At 66.0% G+C, this 21,016-nt stretch overlaps 1 protein-coding gene across 1 annotated transcript in view; it reads left to right on the top strand.

The window, feature by feature from the left end:
- The first annotated feature begins 345 nt into the window (after positions 1–345).
- The window catches only part of RARA (retinoic acid receptor alpha), a 31,460-nt gene continuing 10,789 nt past the window's right edge, over positions 346–21,016 (top strand). The window contains exons 1-2 of the mRNA XM_069877348.1: positions 346–468; positions 13,340–13,630. Of these exons, the coding sequence (XP_069733449.1) occupies positions 13,453–13,630 (178 nt within the window). The 5' untranslated portion in view covers positions 346–468; positions 13,340–13,452. The remainder of the gene's footprint in view (positions 469–13,339; positions 13,631–21,016) is intronic.

The following is a 21,016-nucleotide window of genomic DNA, read 5'->3' as shown; positions in this document are numbered from 1 at the left end:
AGAGGAAGGGGGCGTGGTCTGTGTGAGGGGGCGTGGCTAATGATACGTGCAATGGCAAGGGGGCGTGGCTTATGGGGCGGGAACCAATCGAAGAGGGCGTGGTTCGCGGAGTGGGCGTGGCTTGCGTGGAAGGGGCGTGGCCTACGCAGAAAGGGGGCGTGGCCGCCCCGCCCGCCGCCGCCGCCGCCGCCGCCCGGCCCAGCCCCGGGTAAAGTTTCCCCGCGAGCACATGACTCGCAATGGCCGCGGCCGCCGCTCGTTAAGCCTCCAGCCTCCGCCCCCCCCCCCCCCCCCCGCCTTCCCCCTATCCACCTCCACTCTCTTTTCGCCTCCTCTGGTAGCCGCTCGCCGCCGCCTCCCGGTTCATCCCCCGTTAGGCCGGCTCTCCCCGTTCCCCCCGCCATGCAGCCGCCGCCGGGAGCTTTCCGCTTTTAAGGAGCTCGGTTTTACGAAGTCTCCGTGGGTCAGGTGAGGAGCGGGTGCTTAGCGACCTCTTAGGTCCGGTAGATCCCCCCACCCCACCCCCCATCCCCGTTACCGGACACCCCCCCCCCCCCCCCATTATCCCGGGGGGGTCTGGCTTGTTGGCTTCTAGCGCTGGAGCCGCCGTCTCGGGGGATCCAACGGCGGGGGGGGGGGGATCCCCCGCCGGTACCGGGGGAATCCTGGGGATCCCCCTCGGTCTGTCTCGGAGGGGGGGGGGGGGTGAGCTGGGAAGCGCTGCCCCCCTCCCCCAGCAACCCCAGGGGGGTCCCCGACCCCCTTACCGGACCCCAGCCTGGGCTGGGGTCCGGTAAGGGGGTCGGGGACCCCCCCCCGGGCTGACCCTGTCTGTCAGCAATGGGGGGGGAGTCGCTTCCCCACTGGGGGGGGAAGGGATTGTGGAAGGAGATGGGGGGGCACGGGGGGGTCCCGGGGGTGGGGGGGGCGGGGGGAGCGGCGTCTGCGCCGTTTCCTGGCTCGGGGCGGAGGAAGCCATCGCTCTCCCGGCTGACAGGGCGCTGGCGCGGCCTTAGAAGGGGGGGGGGGTTGCTGCTTCTCTGTGTGTGTGTCCCCCCCCCTTCCTATAAACAGAGAACCAGTGCGGTCCCCCGCACCGGTAAAGCTGGGGGGGGCGGGGCGCTTAGGGGCTCCCATGGGTGCCCCATGGAGGATAAAGGGAGCGCCCCCCCCCCCCTTTCCCAGTTAGGGCCCCCCTCTTCCCAATTAGATCCCCCCCCAAGCCTTCTGTGAGCCCCAATAGGTGGGGAGGGGGTGTCTGCCCCACTGGGGCTCCCCCCTGGGTAGGGGGGTGCAAGGCAGAGCCCCCCCCCAAGCCTTCAGTGAACCCTAATAGGTGGGGAGGGGGTGTCTGCCCCATTAGGGGCTCCCCCCCGGGCACAAACAGCAGCCCCTGGGAGGATGGGGGGGTCCCCCAATCTTGCAGAGATCCCTGGTAATGAGGGGGGTGTGTGTATCTGCCCCACTGAGGTCGTGGGGAGCCCCACTGGAGAATGGGGGGGTGCAAGGCAGAGCCCCCCCAACCCTGCAGAAATCACTGGTAATGTGTGGGGGGGTTGCATCTGCCCCATGGGGGGTGGGGGGAGCCCCCAGGACAGGCAGCAGCGTGCAAGGCAAGGGGGGTGGTGGCGTGGTAGACCCCCTCCCCAAAGCGGGGTGTCCTCCAGCTCTGTGCTTCTGGCCTTGGACCCCCCAGGGCAGCTCGGGGCGGGGGGGGGGGGGGGCGCACGGGGGGTGGTCCCTGCGGTGCCCACGCTGCCCCCCCGACTCCCATCCCGCTCCAGGGTGCTGGGGTGGCACCAGCCGGGAGCTCGGGGTGCTGGGGGGGGCTTCTCAGTGCCCCCCCCTTCACCGCGCCGCGCTGGCACCGGCTGGTATCTCCGGGGCTGGGGGGCACATGGATGCTCCCGGTGCCCCCGCCAGTTCCCCATCGCCCCCCCCCATATTCTGGGGTGCCCGGCTGGCCCTCGCCGGTGCCTGAGATGCCGCGGTGCCAATCCCCACCACATCCCATCGCGGGGTGCCAGCCTGGCACCCGCCGCCCTCTCCGGCTGCGGGCTCGGTGCCGGGATTAGCGGGTGACGGCAGGGTGGCTTAGCCGCCCCACGGCCGCCGCTCCCGGGCCATATGTCACCCGTGGGCCCCGCTCCCTGCCCTTGGGGGTGACCTTGCTGCGGCGCGGGGGCACGCGCGGCCCTCCTGGCGCTTGTGCCAGGGCTCGCCGCGATGCCAGGGGGTCCCCAGCCCCTGGGGCTGGCGAGGTGGCACGGCGGATGGCACTGGGGATGGCGCAGAGGAGATACCCCATCCCGCGGTGCCCGCCGGTGCCACCTCCTAGCCGGGATGCCCAGCTGTCCCTGCGTGCCTGGCTGTGTCCCCGGTGCCCGGTCGCCGTGCCAGGAGCGACACCGCGGCCGCCGAGCCTGGGGAAGGGCCCGTGCCACCGTCTGCCCTGCGGCGCTGGGATTCACCAGCTCCTCGGCTCGGGCTCTATTTATAACCAGGAGGCTCTGGTGTGTCACCGTGCCACCCTCGGCTGCGCCGGACGCGGGCAGAACGGGTGCTTTGGGGGCCACCCGCACCAGGGATGGCAGCAACGATGCCAGCCTGGAGGCTGGCTGCGTTTTGGGGTCCCCTGGCTGGTTTTGGGGTGTGCTTTAGGGCTTCCTGGCCGGTGGAGCTGCATGGCTGTGGCAGCGTGTGCCAAGAAACCCCTGGCATGCCTGTGTCACAGGACCCCCGTGGCAGTGCCAGCTCTGGGGACAGGGCTGCAGGCTGGCTGGATTTTGGGGTCTCCTAGCTGATTTTGGGGTGTGCTTTAGGGCTTCCTGGCTGCTGGAGCTGTGTGGTTGTGGCAGCGTGTGCCAAGGGACCCCTGGTGCCCATGTCCTGTAGGACCCCCATGGCAGTGCCAGCTCTGGGGATGGATCTGCAGGCTGGCTGCATTTTGGGGTCTCCTAGCTGGTTTTGGGGTGTGCTTTGAGGTTTCCTGGCTGCTGGAGCTGCATGGCTGTGGCAGCATGTGCCAAGGGACCCCTGGTGCCCCTGTGCCGCAGGACCCCCGTGGCAGTGCCAGCTCTGGGGTCAGGGCTGCAGGCTGGGTGGGTTTTGGGGTGCCCTGACTGGTTTTGGGGTGTGCTTTGGGGGCTCCTGGCTGCGTGGCTCCTCGGCTCCTGGCTGGTGCAGCTGCGTGGCCGTGGCAGCGTGTGCCCCGGGCCCCCTGGCCCCCCTGTGCCGCAAGACCCCCGTGGCACTGCCAGCTCTGGGGTCAGGGCTGCAGGCTGGCTGGGTTTTGGGGTGCCCTGGCTGGTTTTGGGGTGTGCTTTGAGGTTTCCTGGCTGGTGCAGCTGCGTGGCCGTGGCAGCGTGTGCCCAGGGCCCCCTGGCCCCTCCTGTGCCGCAGGACCCCCGTGGCAGTGCCCGCTGCGGGGCTGCGGTGCCGGCAGGCGTGTCGGGAGGGGGGGCTGCGATCATATCTGCGGTGACACATGTGCTGATTACGGAAAATGGGTTAATCTCCCTGCGGCTGGAGGCGGCTTAGCTTGTGGGGGGGGGGTTGGCTCGTGGCAGGGCCCAACGAGGGGCCGCGTGCGCCCGTCCCGGCTGCCAGGCTGTGCCGCGCGGCTGCGTGCCCGCTGGCACGGCGAGTCGCGGTGCCCGCAGCCTGGCATGGTTTTTTACCCCCCCCTCCCCTCCTCAACCAGGTACGCCAAGTCTCGCCGCTGCCTGCCCCGATCCCACCGGCCAGGAGGCTCCGCGGGGCACGGTGCCACCCGCTCCCGGTGCGTCCGGCGTCGTCGCGTGCCCGCTGCGTGCCGTGTCCCGAGCGGGCGCAGCCAGCTGCACTTGTCTGCCGGCTGTCGCCGAGCCAGAAAGAGCTGTCTGGGCCTCGCTGTTCCCGGCACGACATTCCCAGGGCGCCGGCTGCGCGCTGCGTCCAGGGCTAAAAACAACCAGGGCCGCCTGCGGTGATGCCATCGTGCCGCTTGCGTGCCCGGAGATGCGGGCTGGTGGCACCGTCACCCCCGCCTTGGCGAGCAGGTCCGGCTGTGATTCCCGTGGCTCATCTGAAGGATTAGGGCTGCACTGTGGGTTTGGGGTCCCAGGGTGTGGGTTTGGGGGTCCCAGGGTGTGTTTTTAGGGGATCCCAAGGTGTGGATGGAGGTCCTGGGGAAGAACTGGGGTGGTGGCACCGTGACCCCCCACTCTGGTAGTGGGTACGGCTGTAATTCCTGTGGCTCATTCCAAGGCTTAGGGCTGTGCTGTGGTTTGGGGTCCCAGGGTATGGATAGGGGGGTCTCAGGGTGCTGTGCTGTGATCCCACTGCTTCCCAAGAGCCTGTGGGGAACTGGGATGGGGGCACCGTGACCCCCCCCTACCCTGGCATCAGGCAGGGCTGTGATTCCCATGGCTCATTCCAAGGATTAGGGCTGCACTGTGGTTTGGGGGTTCTAGGGTGTGTTTTTAGGGGATCCCGAGGTGTGGGTGGGAGTCCTGGGGGAGAACTGGGGTGGTGGCACCGTGACCCCCCACCTCTGGTAGTGGGTACGGCTGTAATTCCCATGGCTCGTTCCAAGGCTTAGGGCTGCGCTGTGGTTTGGGGGTCCCAGGGTGTGGGTTTGGGGGTCCCAGGGTATGGATAAGGGGGGTCTCAGGGTGCTGTGCTGTGATCCCACTGCTTCCCAGCAGCTTGTGGAGAACTGGGATGGGGGCACCGTGACCCCCCCCTACCCTGGCGTCAGGCAGGGCCGTGATTCCCATGACTCGTTCCAAGGATTAAGGCTGCACTGTGGTTTGGGGGTCACAGGATGTGTTTTTAGGGGATCCCGAGGTGTGGATGTGGGTCCTGGGGGAGAGCTGGGGTGGTGACGCCGTGACCCCCCACTCTGGTAGTGGGTACGGCTGTAATTCCTATGGCTCGTTCCAAGGCTTAGGGCTGCGCTGTGGTTTGGGGGTCCCAGGGTGTGGTTTGGGGGTCCCAGGGTGTGGGTTTGGGGGTCCCAGGGTATGAGTGGGGGGGTCCCAGGGTGCTGTGCTGTGATCCCACTGCTTCCCAGCAGCCTGTGGGGACCTGGGCTGGTGGCACCGTGACCCCCTTGGCATCAGGCAGGGCTGTGATTCCCATGGCTCATCCCAAGGGTCAGGGCTGCGCTGCGGGGTGGGGGCAGTGGGGGGCACGGGGGTGTCCCCCGCTGGGAGCAGGCGGGCTGTGTGTCCCCCAGGGGCTGGTTGTGCCGGAGCGGGGCGGGTGGCAGCCGCGTGGCACGGCCGCGCCGGGGGCAGCTGTTCCCGCAGGAGGCTGGCGCAGCGGGCGCGGGAGCTGTAACCGGAGCGGGCGCGTTCCCGGCGTAACCGGACCCGGTGCGGCCGCGACAGGTGGAATTTCAACGTGGGGCTCCCACCCGGCAGCGGGATGTGGGGGTGCCAGGCCGAGGGTCTGTGCCACGCGGCCGGCGGCTGCTCCTGGGGTGCCCTGTGTCCCCACGGAGAGCGGGGGGTGGCACGGGCACCAGCCCCGCCGGCCTGCGCGGTGTCACCGTGGCCGTGCTGGTGGCCCAGGGGCTGCCAGGGCATGAGTTGCTTGGTGGCCAAAGCTGTGTTGCTGGTGGCCCATGTGGTGCCAGGGTGTGTGTTGCTTGGTAGCCACGAGTGTGTTGCTAGTGGCCCATGGGTTGCTGGTAGCCCAGGGTGTGTTGCTGGTGGCCCATGGAGTGCCAGGGAATGGGTTGCTGGTAGCCCAGGGTGTGTTTGGTGGCCAATGGGGTTCCAGGGAATGGGTTGCTGGTAGCCCATGGTGTGTTGCTGGTGGCCCATGGGGTGCCAGGGTATGGATTGCTGGTAGCCCAAGGTATGTTGCTGGTGGCCCATGGGGTGCCAGGGTGTGCGTTGCTGGTAGCCCATGGTGTGTTGCTGGTGGCCCATGGGATGCTAGGGCATAGGTTGCTTGGTGGCCAAGGGTGTGTTGCTAGTGGCCTATGCGGTGCCAGGGTGTGTGTTGCTTGGTAGCCCAGGGTGTGTTGCTCGTGGCCCATGGGTTGCTGGTAGCCTAGGGTGTGTTGCTGGTGGCCCATGGGGTGCCAGGGTATGGGTTGCTGGTAGCCCAGGGTGTGTTGCTGGTGGCCCATGGGATGCTAGGGCATAGGTTGCTTGGTGGCCAAGGGTGTGTTGCTAGTGGCCTATGCGGTGCCAGGGTGTGTGTTGCTTGGTAGCCCAGGGTGTGTTGCTGGTGGCCCATGGGGTGCCAGGGAGTGGGTTGCTGGTAGCCCAGGGTGTGTTGCTGGTGGCCCATGGGGTGCCAGGGAATGGGTTGCTGGTGGCCCAGGGTGTGTTGCTGGTGGCCCATGGGGTGCCAGGGAATGGGTTGCTGGTGGCCCAGGGTGTGTTGCTGGTGGCCCATGGGGTGCCAGGGATGTGTTGCTGGTGGCCCCGACTGGGCCAGGGCAGGGGGGGCACCGGAGACCCGTGGGTGGGAGGGACCTGGGTGCCCCAGCAGCCCTTGGCGTGGGGGTCCTGCTGTGCCCCGCCAGATCCCCTCGCCTGGGGGCTGTGCCAGCGGCTCCTGTGCCGCGGCCTCGGCCGGGGCATGATTCACGCCTGCCCAGGGACGTGAGAAACGTGACGGTGACTCACGGGCGAGACGCTTCGGGGGGTACGGGGAGGGGGTCTCTCTCGGTGGCCCTACCAGGGGGGCACCTCGCCCCCCCCAAAGTGTGCCGGGGGGTGCCGGGGCCCTCGGCCTCGCGTGCCAGGCTGCCCCGGGCTGGGTGCCGGCAGCAGCGAGGAAACCGCAGGCTGCGACCGCGCAGCAGCTCGGCGGGCGCTTCCTGCCCTGCCCGCGGGGCTGCCAGGAGAGCGGGGCCACCCTGCGCCCCCTCCCTCGGCGCACGTGCCGCAGCGCGGCCTGGCACCCGCCTGGCACCCGCCTGGCACCCGCGTGGCCCCGTGACCCGTTCGGTGAGGATGGGGGACACGGGCGGCAGCCTTCGCTGCGGGGGGGGGCAGTGGCACTAGGGCAGGGGGCACGGGTGACAGGGTTTGGGGTGGCAGGAAGGCATGGTGACAGGGTTTGGGGTGGCAGGGCACGGTGACAGGGTTTGAGGTGGCAGGAGGGCACGGTGACAGGGTTTGGGGTGGCACAGGGGCACGGTGACAGGGTTTGGGGTGGCACAGGGGCACGGTGACAGGGTTTGAGGTGGCAGGAGGGCACGGTGACAGGGTTTGAGGTGGTAGGAGGGCATGGTGATGGGGTTTGGGGTGGCACAGGGGCATGGTGACAGGGTTTGGGGTGGCAGGGCACGGTGACACGGTTTGAGGTGGCAGGAGGGCATGGTGACAGGGTTTGGGGTGGCACAGGGGCACGGTGACAGGGTTTGAGGTGGCAGGAGGGCATGGTAATGGGGTTTGGGGTGGCACAGGGGCATGGTGACAGGGTTTGGGGTGGCAGGGCACGGTGACACGGTTTGAGGTGGCAGGAGGGCATGGTGACAGGGTTTGGGGTGGCACGGGGACAGGGTGACAGGGTTTGAGGTGGCACAGGGGCACGGTGACAGGGTTTGAGGTGGCAGGAGGGCACGGTGACAGGGTTTGAGGTGGCAGGAGGGCATGGTGACAGGGTTTGGGGTGGCACAGGGGCATGGTGACAGGGTTTGGGGTGGCACAGGGGCACGGTGACAGCGTTTGGGGTGGCACAGGGGCACGGTGGCAGGGTTTGGGGTGGCACAGGGGCACGGTGGCAGGGTTTGGGGTGGCACAGGGGCACGGTGACAGGGTTTGAGGTGGCACAGGGGCACGGTGGCAGGGTTTGGGGTGGCACAGGGGCACGGTGACAGGGTTTGAGGTGGCAGGAGGGCATGGTGACAGGGTTTGGGGTGGCAGGAGGGCATGGTGACGGGGTTTGGGGTGGCACAGGGGCACGGTGACAGCGTTTGGGGTGGCACAGGGGCACGGTGGCAGGGTTTGGGGTGGCACAGGGGCACGGTGGCAGGGTTTGGGGTGGCACAGGGGCACGGTGACAGGGTTTGAGGTGGCAGGAGGGCATGGTGATGGGGTTTGGGGTGACACAGGGGCATGGTGACAGGGTTTGGGGTGGCACAGGGGCACGGTGACACGGTTTGAGGTGGCAGGAGGGCATGGTGACAGGGTTTGGGGTGGCACGGGGACAGGGTGACAGGGTTTGGCATGGCAGGAGAGCATGGTGATGGGTTTTGGTGTGGCATGGAGGCACCATGACAGGGTTTGAGGTGGCACAGGGGCACTGTGACAGGGTTTGAGGTGGCAGGAGGGTGCAGTGACAAGGTCTGGGGTGGCAGGAGGGCACGGTGGCAGGGTTTGGGGTGGCACGGTGGCACGGTGACGGGGTTTGGGGTGGCACAGGGACAGGGTGACGGGGTTTGGGGTGGCACAGGGACAGGGTGATGGGGTTTGATGTGGCACGGGGGCACGGTGACAGGGTTTGAGGTGGCACAGGGGCACCGTGACAGGGTTTGGGGTGGCACAGGGGCACCGTGACAGGGTTTGAGGTGGCAGGAGGGCATAGTGATGGGGTTTGGGGTGGCACGGGGACACGGTGATGGGGTTTGGGGTGGTACAGAGGCACGGTGACAGGGTTTGAGGTGGCATGGGGGCACAGTAATGGGGTTTGGGGTGGCAGGAGGGTGCATTGATGAGGTTTGAGGTGGCATGGGAACGGGGTGACAAGGTTTGGCATGGCAGGAGGGCATGGTGACGGGCTCCAGGGTGGCAGGGGAGCAGGGTGACGGGCTCCAGGGTGGCAGGGGGCTGTGACAGCGGTGTCGTGACTGAACCAAATCCTGGCTGCTTGAGAACCGAGAGTGGCAAGGGGAAGCTGTGGCCGGGAGCGCTGTGCCCGCAGGCATGACAGGAAGGGCTCGGTCACTGCCAGGCACCCCAGAGCAGCCCTGGCACCGTGGGGACAAGCAGCGCTGGAGAGGGGGGGACACAGGGCGGTGTCCCCGCTCGGTGTCGTGTCACATCCGGGCGCTGGCACTGCCATCGCGCTGTGCCCTGGCAGGAAGCGCCGCTGGGGTTGGTGGGGTGATGTGGGCACCGGAGCAGGGGGTGTGGAACCAGGGGGGGAGTCTGGGGTGCAGAACTGGGGGTGTTGCCTGCACTGGGGGGGGTCCTGGGTGGAGAGGAGGGGGTGCTGCCTGCACTAGGAGGGTCCTGGGTGCATAAGAGAGGGTGCTGCCTGCACTGGGGGAGTCCTGGGTGCAGAAGATGGGGTGTTGCCTGCTCTGGGGGAGTCCTGGGTGCAGAAGAGGGGGTGCTGCCTGCACTAGGGGGGTCCTGGGTGGAGAAGAGGGGGTGCTGCCTGCACTAGGGGGGTCCTGGGTGGAGAAGAGGGGGTGCTGCCTGCACTAGGGGGGTCCTGGATGGAGAAGAGGGGGTGCTGCCTGCACTACGGGGGTCCTGGGTGCAGAAGAGAGGGTGCTGCCTGCACTGGGGGGTGTCCTGGGTTCAGAAGAGAGGGTGCTGTCTGCACTGGGGGGGTCCTGGGTGCAGAAGAGGGGGTGCTGCCTGCACTGGGGGGTGTCCTGGGTTCAGAAGACAGGGTGCTGTCTGCACTGGGGGGGTCCTGGGTGCAGAAGAAGAGGTGCTGCCTGCACTGGGGGGGTCCTGGGTGCAGAAGAGGGGGTGCTGCCTGCACTGGGAGGGTCCTGGGTGGAGAAGAGGGGGTGCTGCCTGCACTAGGGGTGTCCTGGGTGCAGAAGAGGGGGTGCTGCTTGTACTGGGGGGGTCCTGGGTGCAGATGAGAGGGTGCTGCTTGTACTGGGGGGTCCTGGGTGCAGATGAGAGGGTGCTGCTTGTACTGGGGGGTCCTGGGTGCAGATGAGAGGGTGCTGCGTCTACTGAGGGGGTCCTGGGTGCAGAAGAGGGGGTGGTACCTGCACTGGGGGGGTCCAGGGTGCAGAAGAGGGGGTGCTGCCTGGCCACCCAGCGCTGGGAGCTGGGCGGTGGGTGTCGCGGTGCTGCCGTCGCGGTGCAGTCGCCGCTGCGCTGTGGTTCTCGGTGCAGGGGATCAGGATGCAACCCAATCCAGGATGCGGGTGCTGAATCCAGCCTGGGGTCACCCCAGGGGCTGCATTTTTGGAAGGGGGGGCGGTGTGTGTCTCTTGGGGGGGCTGTGCCGGCACTGCCCGTCTTCTCGGGGTGCCTGGGGTGGGTTTTGTGCCCCACTTCGGTGTCACAAGTGGCTTCGGCAGCCACGGCCGCCCCAGCTCCTCTGCCACCAGCACTGGCTCTGGGCTGTGTGTCCGTGTGTCCGTCTGCTCCTGGAGGCCACCCCGAGCCTGGGCGGGAGGTTCCTCGTGGCTGGGATTTGGCCTGGGCCCCACGGTTGTGTTTTCCGCGAGGCTGGAACGAGACACTGGATTCCAGGAAGCTCCAGGCCCTGGACTGGAGGAAAAGGCGCTGGGGAAGGCGAGTGTGGGCGCCTGGCTCCGCTCTGCTGGCCCGAGGGGCTCTGGAGCAGGACCTGGCCGGGATGCTGAGGATTTGGGATGGCCAGGACCCCTGGATTTGGGGAGCAGCCGTGTGCCACGGTCTGTGCCCACACAAGCACTCGGGAGGCTCCTCTGGGCTGCAGAACCTTCTCCCCGAGGGAGCAAGGTTGGCCGGGTTTCATGGCCACTGCTGGGCCCTGGGGCGTTGGGAAGGGCCTTGCTGGTCCCTGGGGCGTTGGGGAGGGCCTTGCTGGGCCCTGGGGCATTGGAAAGGACCTTGCTGGCCACTGCTGGTCCTGTGGCGCATTGGGAAGGACCTTGCTGGTCCATGGGATGTTCAGAAGGACTTTGTTGGTCACTGCTGGTCCATGGGGTGTTGGGAAGAACCTTGCTGGTCCATGGGACGTTGGGAAGGGCCTTGCTGGCCACTGCAGGTCTCTGGGGCATTGGGAAGGGCCTTGCTGGCCACTACTGGTCCCATGGCACATTGGGAAGGACTTTGATGGTCACTGCTGGTCCGTGGAACGTGTGGAAGGACCTTGCTGGCCACTGCAGGTCCGTGGGGCGCCGTGAAGCGGCTGTGGGGCCATCAGCTGGTTTTTGGGGTGCACAGTGGCCAGCGGCACTGGCCTCGCTGGGTCCCAGGCTGGTGGTTTGAGGTGGAGTCGGGGTTGGGGTGGGGGGTAGGTTGAGTAATTGGGCCCCAGCGCCGCTGGCGAGGTGCCCGGCGAGCACTTGGCACCGGCAAACATAAACAGTTCTTCCTGCGCCTCTCTCCCCCCGGTTCCTCCTGGCCGGCACAGCTCGGGGGCCACAGCCCAGCTTGGGGGTGCGGGGGGAGCACCAGCACCCCCCTCCCCAAGGGTTGGGGTCCCTGCGGTGCCACACGAGGTCTCTGAGCGAGGATGCTCCGGTGGGTGCCCATGGGTGGGGGGCAGCAGGGGGGCTGTGGGTGTTACTGGGAAAAGTCGGGGGGGGTCCCATCTCCAGTGGGTGCAGCCAGTTGGGTGCTGGTGAGGGGGGGGGAACAGGGCTGTGCCCATCCCAGCCCCTCCCCAGCGCCTCGCCGGGCAGCCCAGCCTTGTTCCTCTGGATCCTTTTCCGCCTCCGCGGGGCCAGGAGCCAACACTCTCGGCAAATAAACAGCCCCCGCCGGGCTCCGAGCCAGCGCTTAAATAAACAGCCAGCCCGGGATTGTGAAAGTGCTGTGCCCCCCCCTTTCCCACCGGCGTGCCCCCCCGTCCCACCACCGTGCCCACTTTGCCATCACTGTGCCAGCATCCCAACACTGTGTCCCCTTTCCCATTGCTGTGACCCCCCCCATCCCTCCACCATGCCTTTTTTCCCACGGCTGTGACCCCTTTTCCTATTGCTGTGCCTCCCCCATGCCCCCTTTTCCATCATTGTTTCCCCATCCCACCTCTGTGCCCCCCTATTCCATCGCTGTGCCCTCTTTTCCACTGCCGTGACCCCCCCATCCCACTGCTGTGACCCCCCCATCCCTCCACCATGCCTTTTTTTCCCCATCATTGTGCCCCCATCCCAGCGCTGTCCCCTCTTTTCCACTGCTGTGACCACCCCCATACCACTGCTGTGCCCCCTTTTCCAGTATCATGCCCCCCCATCCCTCCACCAACCCCCCTTTCCATCATTATTCCCCCATCCCACCTCTGTGCCCCTTTTCCCACCATGTGCCCCCCCATTCCATCGCTGTGCCCTCTTTTCCACTGCCGTGACCCCCCACCCCACTGCTGTGACCCCCCCATCCCTCCACTATGCCTTTTTTTCCCATCATTGTGCCCCCCATCCCATCGCTGTGCCCTCTTTTCCACTGCTGTGACCCCCCCCATGCCCCCCTCATCCTTCCACCAACCCCTTTTTCCATCATTATTCCCCCATCCCACCTCTGTGCCCCTTTTCCCACTGCTGTGACCCCCCCATCTCCACTGCTGTGCCCCCCACTTCCTCATGGCTGTGTCCCCATCCCCACTGCTGTGACACCCCCCCCCCTTTTCCCACTGCCATGCCCCCTTTTCCCACCTTTGTGCCCCCATCCCCACTGCTGTGACCCCCCCCCTTTTCCCACCGCCATGTCCCCCCTTTCCACAACCATGTCCCTTTTCCCACTGCTGTGTCCCCCCCATCCCATCGCTTGCCCCCCCCACCCCCGACTGGGGCTGTGGGGTCTGTGCCCCCCCGAGCTGGCACAGAAGCCATCGGCACGACACGGCACACACTATGGCACGTGGTGGGGGGGGCTCAACCATGGGTAGCACCCCCCACCCCGAGGCTGAGCCCCCCCAAATCCCAAACACTGGTGCTGGGGGTGGCGGGGGGGGCTCTTCTTGCCCCAGCAGCGGGTGGCTGAGCCCCGTCACGCTCGGTGCACGCGTGGGGCGGCTGCACAGCAGGGACAGCCTGGAGCGGTGCCACTGTCCTCAGGGGACCCCGCGATGCCTGCGTGTCCCCCCCACCCCCAAGCTGCCTCGCGTGCCCCTGCGCTAGGGCTGGGGGGTGTCACTGCCCTGACACCCCCCCCCTTTACACCATGGACCCCATCTCCTATGCCAGTGTTGGGGGGGCAGCGCTGAGGCCATCGCGTGCTCCCTGGCTTTCGGGGGTGCCCCACGGTGTCCCCACAGCGTCCCCCTCGCCCGCTAAGCCGGGATTAGCGAGCCGAGCCTGTGGCCGCGCCGGTGGCGGTGTCGTTAATCTGGGGGATTGGCGTTAATCTCGTGGGGTGCTCAGCTGGCTGCGCCCTCCCGGGGCCAGGAGGGGATGCAGCCCTTTTTGGGGTGCGGGGTTGGGGAAACTGAGGCACGACCGAGCATCCCAAGCCCTTTGTTAACCCCCCTTTTCTCTCTGCTCTCCCCGCAGCGTCGCAGGAGCCAGCGAGGACGGCTGCGGGTCGCCTACGGGCTCCATGCTCTTCTCGGCGCCCCGTTCCTGAGCCCCCCCCGCCCCCTCCCCAAGCGCCGGAGCCCCCCGCCATGGCCAGCAACAGCAGCTCCTGCCCCACGCCCGGAGGGGGGCACCTCAACGGTTACCCCGTGCCCCCCTACGCCTTCTTCTTCCCCCACATGCTGGGGGGGCTCTCGCCGCCCAGCACCCTGGCTGGCATCCAGCACCAGCTGCCCGTCAGCGGCTACAGCACCCCCTCTCCGGCCAGTGAGTACCGCGGGGGGGGCCAGGGGCGGGTGAGGACGGGGATTGGAACCCTCTGTGCCAGGGGAACGTGCGAGGAGAGCATGTTGGGGGGGTTTCTGGGACCCCCGGCATTGGGGGGGCATGCAAGGAGAGGGACTGGAACCCCCAGTGCCAAGGGGGCGTGCAAGGAGAGCATGTTGGGGGGGTTTCTGGGACCCCCAGAATTAGGGGGGCATGCAAGGAGAGCGACTGGAACCCCCAGTGCTAAGGGAGTGTGCGAGGAGAGCGTGTTGGGGGGGGTTTCTGGGACCCCCAGCACTGGGGGGGCATGCAAGGAGAGGGAGTGGAACCCCCAGTGCCAAGGGAGCGTGCGAGGGGAGCATGTTGGGGGGGGTTTCTGGGACCCCCGGCATTGGGGGGCATGCAAGGAGAAGGACTGGAACCCCCAGTGCCAAGGGAGCGTGTGAGGAGGCTGCTGGGATCCCTGGCACTGGGGGGATGTGCAAGGAGAGGGAGTGGAACCCCCAGTGCCAAGGGAGCGTGCAAGGGGTTGCTGGGATCCCCAGCATTGGGGGAGCGTGCAAGGAGAGGAGGTGAGAGCCTTGGTGATAGGGGAGTGTGTGAGGCGGGTGCTGGGACCCTCAGCATTTGGGGAGCGTGCGAGGAGAGGGAGTGGAACCCCCAGTGCCAAGGGAGTGTGCAAGGAGAGCGTGCAAGGGGTTGCTGGGACCCCCAGCAGTGGGGGAGTGTGCAGGGAGAGGGGGTGGGAGCCCTGGTGCCAGGATAGCGTGCAAGGAGAGGGGGTGGGAGCGTGCAAGGGGTTGCTAGGACCCCTGGCATTTGGAGAGCGTGCAAGGAGAGAGGGTGAGAGCGTGCAAGGGGTTGCTGGGACCCCCAGCATTTGGGGAGCGTGCAAGGAGAGGGGGTGAGAGCGTGCAAGGGGTTGCTAGGACCCCTGGCATTTGGAGAGCGTGCAAGGAGAGGGGGTGAGAGCCCTGGTGATGGAGGAGCGTGCGAGGGGGGTGCTGGGACCCCCAGCATTTGGGGAGCATGCAAGGAGAGGGGGTGAGAGCCTTGGTGATGTGTGGGCTGTTGGGATTCCTGGCGCTGGGGGGGTCTGCTGGGATTCCTGGCGCTGGCAGATCGTGCCGGATGCTTCCGCGCGTCCCACCTTGTGCTGCCGCTGGGGAAACTGAGGCACGGAGCGGGCAGTGGCCGGCACTGCGGTGCGTGTGGATTAATTGCTGCTGGGTGGCCGCCTTTGTTAATGGCGTGTTTATACCCCGGCTATTAACGGCCCAGCTGGCTCTGGTTAGTGGCCACTGGCTCTGGTTAGTGGCCACTGGCCCTGGTTAGTGGCCCCTGGCTGTGCCCGTTCCCTGTGCCCGGCGTGGCGGAGGCTGGGGGCTCAGCGGAGGGTGGGGGGCTGCGCTGGGTGCCCGCGGCGGCTCTTTGTTTGCCAGCGGCGCGGGGGCCGCCCGTGGGGGAGGCGATGAAGGCAATCATCGCGTCTGCTCCTGATTCAATTTTCCCCTGACAGGGTCGTCCATCACGGCCCCCGGTAATCACCGCCACCCCGCGCCGGCAGCTGCGAGCTGGCACCCCAGCCGAGCTTCTCCCCGCGCCAGCAGCCTCGTGCCGTGCCTCAGTTTCCCCCAGAGCCTCGCTGGGTGCCGTGGGGCAGCGGCCGGACCCCTTGGCATCGCCGGCATCGCCGCGGATGGTGCCCGTGCCCGTTCCCGCGCCGCGTTGGCATGGGTGCCCCGCAGCACCCACCAGTCGGGGTGTGGTGGGCACCCCCCCAGCCCGTCCCTGGCCCCCGGGGACCAGTGCAGGCCCGGGCAGGGCCACCCCCGGGCGCTGTCCCCTGGCAGAACCGCCCCGGCGGCGGTGGGACCCAGTGAGACCAGTTGAGCGACTGGGTGGTGGTGGTGGTGGTGGCGGCGGTGGGTGGGGCCCCTCCTCCGCGCTGGCTTTGGGGCCATTCCCAGCGTCCTGGGAATGGGGTGACTGGGGGGGGGGCAGACACATGCCTGTTGTCCCCCCCTTTCCAGCCTGGAGGGTCCCTGCGGTGATGGCAGCCACGTGAACTGTGCCTCAGTTTCCCCTTGGCTGCCTCTGTTTCCCCTTGGCTTTCTCCCTGGGATCCTGGGGGGACGCAGGGGGTGGGGGCACCGCGCCTGCGCCCCCCATCGCATCCGTACAGCCGTGTTTGTGTAGGTCCTAAGCTATTTGGGGGGCGCCCCCGTTAGCCCCCCACCCCGCAGTGGGGCTGGCTGGGAAACACCAGGCTCCGTCTTGCAGCTGGGGGGCAGCTGGAGCTGGGGATGGGGTGGGGGGGGCTGGTGCAACCACCCCCTCCTCACACGTGTCCGGCCGCGCCGTCAGCCCGCTTGTGCCAGATGTGCTGCAGCTGTGCAGCCCCGGGCCGATACGGCTCCTCCGGCGGGTGCTGAGCCCCCCTCGGCGGGGGCTGCGGGGTACGGTGAGGAGGGGGCTGCGGGGCACCCAGGGGGCTGGATGTGCCCCCCCCCCCCCCCCGCCAAGCACCACGTGAGGAAACAGCCGTGTGCACGCCTGTGTGCAGCTGTGGGGCTGTGAGTGTGCATGCACGTCCATGTGCAACTCCTGGAGCTGTGAGTGTGTCTGTGTGTGTGTGCACACCCATGAGCAACTGCTGGAGCTGTGAGTGTGTGTGCACACCCATGTGCACACTGCTGGGGCTGTTAGTGTGTGTGCACGCCTGTGAGCAACTGCTGGAGCTGTGAGTGTGTGTGCACACCCATGTGCACACTGCTGGGGCTGTTAGTGTGTGTGTGCGTGCCCGTGAGCAACTCCTGGAGCTGTGAGTGTGTGTGTGTGTGCAACTGTTGGGCTGTGTGTGCACACACCTGTGAGCAACTCCTGGAGCTGTGAGTGTGTTTGTGTGTGTGTGCACACCCATGTGCACACTGCTGGAGCTGTGAGTGTGTGTGCACGCCCGTGAGCAACTGCTGGAGCTGTGAGTGTGTGTGTGCATGCACGCCCGTGTGTGTGGCACTGGGGCTCTGTGTGTCTGTGAACACGCTTGTGCACACTGCTCAGGCTGTAAGTGTGAGTGTGTGAGCACCGCGTGTGTGCCGCTGGGCTCTGCCACTTCACACACACACGTGCTCAGCGCCCAGCCCACTGCGCATGCGTGCACACGCGTGTGCTCGGTACCCAAATCACTGCATCTGTGCCTGTGTGCACACGCGTGTGCTCAGCCCCCTATCCCTGTGTGCACACACGTGTGCTCAGCACCCCCACCCCATGTGGCTGCGCACGCCCCCGTCCCAGCCGTGTGCACGCGTGTTGTTGCGTGTGCAGTGCCAGGGCTCGTCGCCCTCCCCAGAGCCCCCTCCCCTCGCCGCCACTGGCCCCTGGGGGGGTTTTGGTGGCCCCGAGGGGCTCCCTGGGCTGCTCCCCCCGCTCTGTGCGCCCTGGTTCCCAGCCCGGGGACCCCATGGTGCCCCCTCCCCGTGGCGGGACGGGGGGCCCCGCTGTCACCCTACCCGCTGGCTCCGGTTTCTGCAGCCGCTCCCCCGCAGCGCCCCATCATTAATTAATTTTTTAAAACATTAATGAGCAAAACGTGCTCCCGGGCAGGACGAGGGGGCTGCGAGAAGGGCTGGGGGGGCAGGGTTTGGGGGGCGATGGGGACCCCCACCCCCCCTCTATTCCAGCCTGGAGAAGATTGATGGATCCAGGCAGGCTGCGGGGCCCCCGCGCCTGGGAAAACCCATCGCGACCCAGGTTTTTTATCACTGTCACGGGGTGGGGGGCGAACCGGGAATTCTTGGCGCTCAAAGGCGGCTGAAGGGGATAAATGGGGTCTTTTGATGTGGGCGGGTGGGAGGGGGGCCCGTGGGCTGGGGGGAAGGGGCTGGAGCTGGGCAACCCCAACCTTGGAGTATCTGGAGCTGGAAAGGAGCATCGAGGCCATCCTGGTCCCGCTGTGACCCCCCAAAACCGCCTGTTCCAGCTCTGCAGGGTCCCCCCTGGTGTCCCCATGGGCTTTGGGGCTGGGTCTCTACGTTCCTGGAGGTGTCTTGTGCTTCTTGGAGCATCCACCACCCCCAGGAGCGTGTGGTCGGGTGGGAGTGAGGGTTGGGGGTCCCCACTCTGGCCCTGCTGGTGAATCCAGGTCACTTATGGGGCAGTGGGACATGATGATGGGGTAGGACAGTGGGATGTGGTGGTGGGATAGGACAATGGGACAAGGTGGTGGGTTAGTGGGACATGGTGATGGGGTAGGACAGTGGAACGTGATGATGGGACAATGGGATGTGATGGTGGGATGCGTTGGTGGAGTGTTGGGACTTGGCGGAGCAGTGGAACGTTGTGGTGAGGCAGAGATGTGGCAGTGGGCCGTGGTGATGGAATGATGGGACTTGGTGGTGGGATAGTGGGACTTGGTGGTGGGATGTAGTGGTGGAACATGGTGATGGGACGATGGGTCTTGGTGGTGGGACATGGTGGTGGGATAGTGGGACATGGTGATGGGACACGGTGATGGGACGATGGATCTTGGTGGTGGGACATGGTGATGGGATGATGGGTCTGGGTGGTGGGACATGGTGGTGGGACACGGTAGTGGGATGATGGAACTTGGTGGTGGGATGTAGTGGTGGAGCACGATGATGGAACTATGGAACATGGTGATGGGACGATGGGTCTGAGTGGTGGGACATGGTGGTAGGATAGTGGGACATGGTGATGGGACGATGGATCTTGGTGGTTGGATGTGCTGGTGGAGCCCTGGGCCACGGCGATGGGACAAGACGCCCAGTGGGGCGTTCCCCGTGCCCCGTCTCCCCGCGGGGCTGCGTGTGGGGCTCTCCCTCGCCCAGTTCCTCTTGCCTTCCGCGTTCAACCGTTGGGATTTTCTTTCCAACCTCTCTTCCAGCCGCGGCGGGACGGGGCGCGCAGCCTGGCGAGAGGCGGCCGCGGGCGTGCGTGCCTGGCACAGCCGTGCCATGGCCGAGCCGTGCGGTGCCACCGTCCCCTCCGTCACAGCCGCATTCTTTCCAACGCCGGTAAATGAGCGCAAGCAGACATTTGTCATGTTCGCTGCAGGAAGTTGGAAGAGCGCTGGGCTTTTGTTCAAAACCTGCTGGCTAAGCAAAGCCTTTGACTTTCTATTATTATTTAAACAGGCGCTGCTGCGCCGCTCTGCGCACACACACACATACACACGCGTGCACACGCATGCACACGCCTCCCGGCCTTTTGCATAGTCTTTTTGTTGTTGTTGTTTTCTTCCCTTTTTTTCCTCCCCGGTTCTCTGGGGGGGTTGGCTCGGGAAGGAGAGCGCTGCTGGCTTTGAGGCTGGGGGCTGCTGGCGTGTGCGGGTGCGTGGAGTGTGAGTGGGTGCTGGGAGGGGGTGTGCACAGTGTGTGTGTACAGTGATGTGTGTGCACGGTGAGTGCGTGTGCACAGTGTATGTATGTAGTGATGTGTGTGTGCACAATGATGAGCGTGTGTGCAGTGATATGCGTGCACGGTGATGTGTGTGTGCACGGTGATGTGTGTGTGCACAGTGTGTGCACAATGATGAGGGTGTGCAATGTGTGCAGTGTCTGTGTATACAATGATGTGTCTGTGTGCACGGTGTGTGTGTGCACAGTGATATGTGTGTGTGCATAGTGATGTGTCTGTGTGCACAATGTGTGTGTGCAATGTGTCTGTGCATAGTGATGTGTGTGTGTGCACAGTGGTGTGTCTGTGCACAATGTGTGTGTGTGATGTGTGCATAGTGATATGTCTGTGTGTGCAATGTGTGCAGTGATGTGTGTGTGCACAGTGCATGCACAGGGATGTGTGTGTGCGCACGGGGATATGTGTGCATTGCACTGTGTTGTACACACAGTGTGTGCATTGCAATGTGTGTGTGCACTGTGTGTGTGCCCAGTGCGTGCACTGACACGTGTGTGCGCACACAGCTGTGTGCACACGCACTGGTGTGTCTGCGTGTGAGTACACAGCTCTCTGTGTGTACATGCTGACACACGTGTGTGTGTACACTGATAGGCGTGCACATTGATGTGTGTGCACTCATACTGACGTGTGCACACACTGATATGTGTGTGTGCATGTACTAAACGTGTGTGTGCACATCCAGAGATCTCTGTGTGTGCACGTACAGCCACGTGTGCACACGCCTGCTCACGAACATTCCCTGCTTGCTGCATGTGGCCGTGCGGGGCTGGCGTGTGCGGGGCATCCTCCCATCAGTGCCCGGCCGTGCACACGCGTGTGCTCCCCGTGCCGGGACTCTCCAAGGGTGAACCCCACTGCACACGCTTGTGCACACACTTGTGCACATGCTTGTGCACACACAGGCTGTGGGGTTGCCAGCAGGAGCATGTGTGAGCCCCTCATGCAGCAGGAATGTGCATGAACACATGCAAACATGCGTGTGCGCGTACACATACGTGTGAACACGTGTGCACGGGGGGGGGGGCGAGCCGGGGTCAGCCTGGGGTCGCCTCCCCGCCGGGTTCACCCGTGGGTCACCCGCATCCGTTAATTAAGCAAATGAGCCCCCCGAGCCCCCTCCCCTCGCCGGGACAGGGGCGGCCCCGCGGCGCCGAGGGGGTTAATGCGGTGGGGAGGGGGGGCGGGGAGGGAGCGGAGCCGCAGAGCCTTTCTCCTCTTCCTCTCCCCTTCCTCCTCCTCACCTCCTTTCTCCTCCTCCTCCTCTCCTTCTGCTCCTTCTCCCCTTCTTCCTCCTCCTCGCCTTCCTCCCCTCTCTCGCCTTATTCCTCCTCCTCGCCATCCCCGTCTTTCTCGCCTTCCTCCCCTTCACCTTCCTTTCCCTCCTTGCCTTCCTCCCTTTCCTCCTCCTCTTCGTCTTCATTCCCTTCTCCTTCCTCCTCTCCTTCTCTCTCCTCCTCCTTACCTTCTTCCTCCTCCTCCTCTTCTCCTCTCTTCCCTCCCCTCCCATTCACCTTCCTCCTCCTCGCCTTCGGCCCTTTCCTCTTCATCTTCCTTCCCTTCGCCTTCCTCCTCCTCCTCTTCTTCCTCCTCCTCCTCTTCTTCCTCCTCCTCCTCTTCTTCCTCCTCCTCCTCTCCTTTCTGCTCCTCCTCGCCTTCCTCCCTTTCCTCTTCGTCTTCCTTCCTCCTCTCCTTCCTCCTCCTCTCTTTCCTCCCCTCCTTCCTCTCCTCCTTCCTCCCCTCCTCCTCGCCTTTCTCCTCCTCCTCGCCTTCCTCCTCCTCGCCTTTCTCCTCCTCCTCGCCTTCCTCCCTTTCCTCTTCGTCTTCTTTCCCTTCGCCTTCCTCCTCACCTTCCTCCCCTCTCTCGCCGCCTTCTTCCTCCTCCTCCTCTCCTTCCTCCTCTTTGCCTTCCTCCCCTTCCCTTCCCTTTCCTCCTCCTCTCTTCCTCTC

Source organism: Phaenicophaeus curvirostris, chromosome 26, assembly GCF_032191515.1.
Source record: "Phaenicophaeus curvirostris isolate KB17595 chromosome 26, BPBGC_Pcur_1.0, whole genome shotgun sequence".
In the NCBI taxonomy this organism is placed as follows: domain Eukaryota; kingdom Metazoa; phylum Chordata; class Aves; order Cuculiformes; family Cuculidae; genus Phaenicophaeus; species Phaenicophaeus curvirostris.
Note: the sequence above shows the minus strand (reverse complement) of the source record. Positions and strands in the feature narration are given on the sequence as shown.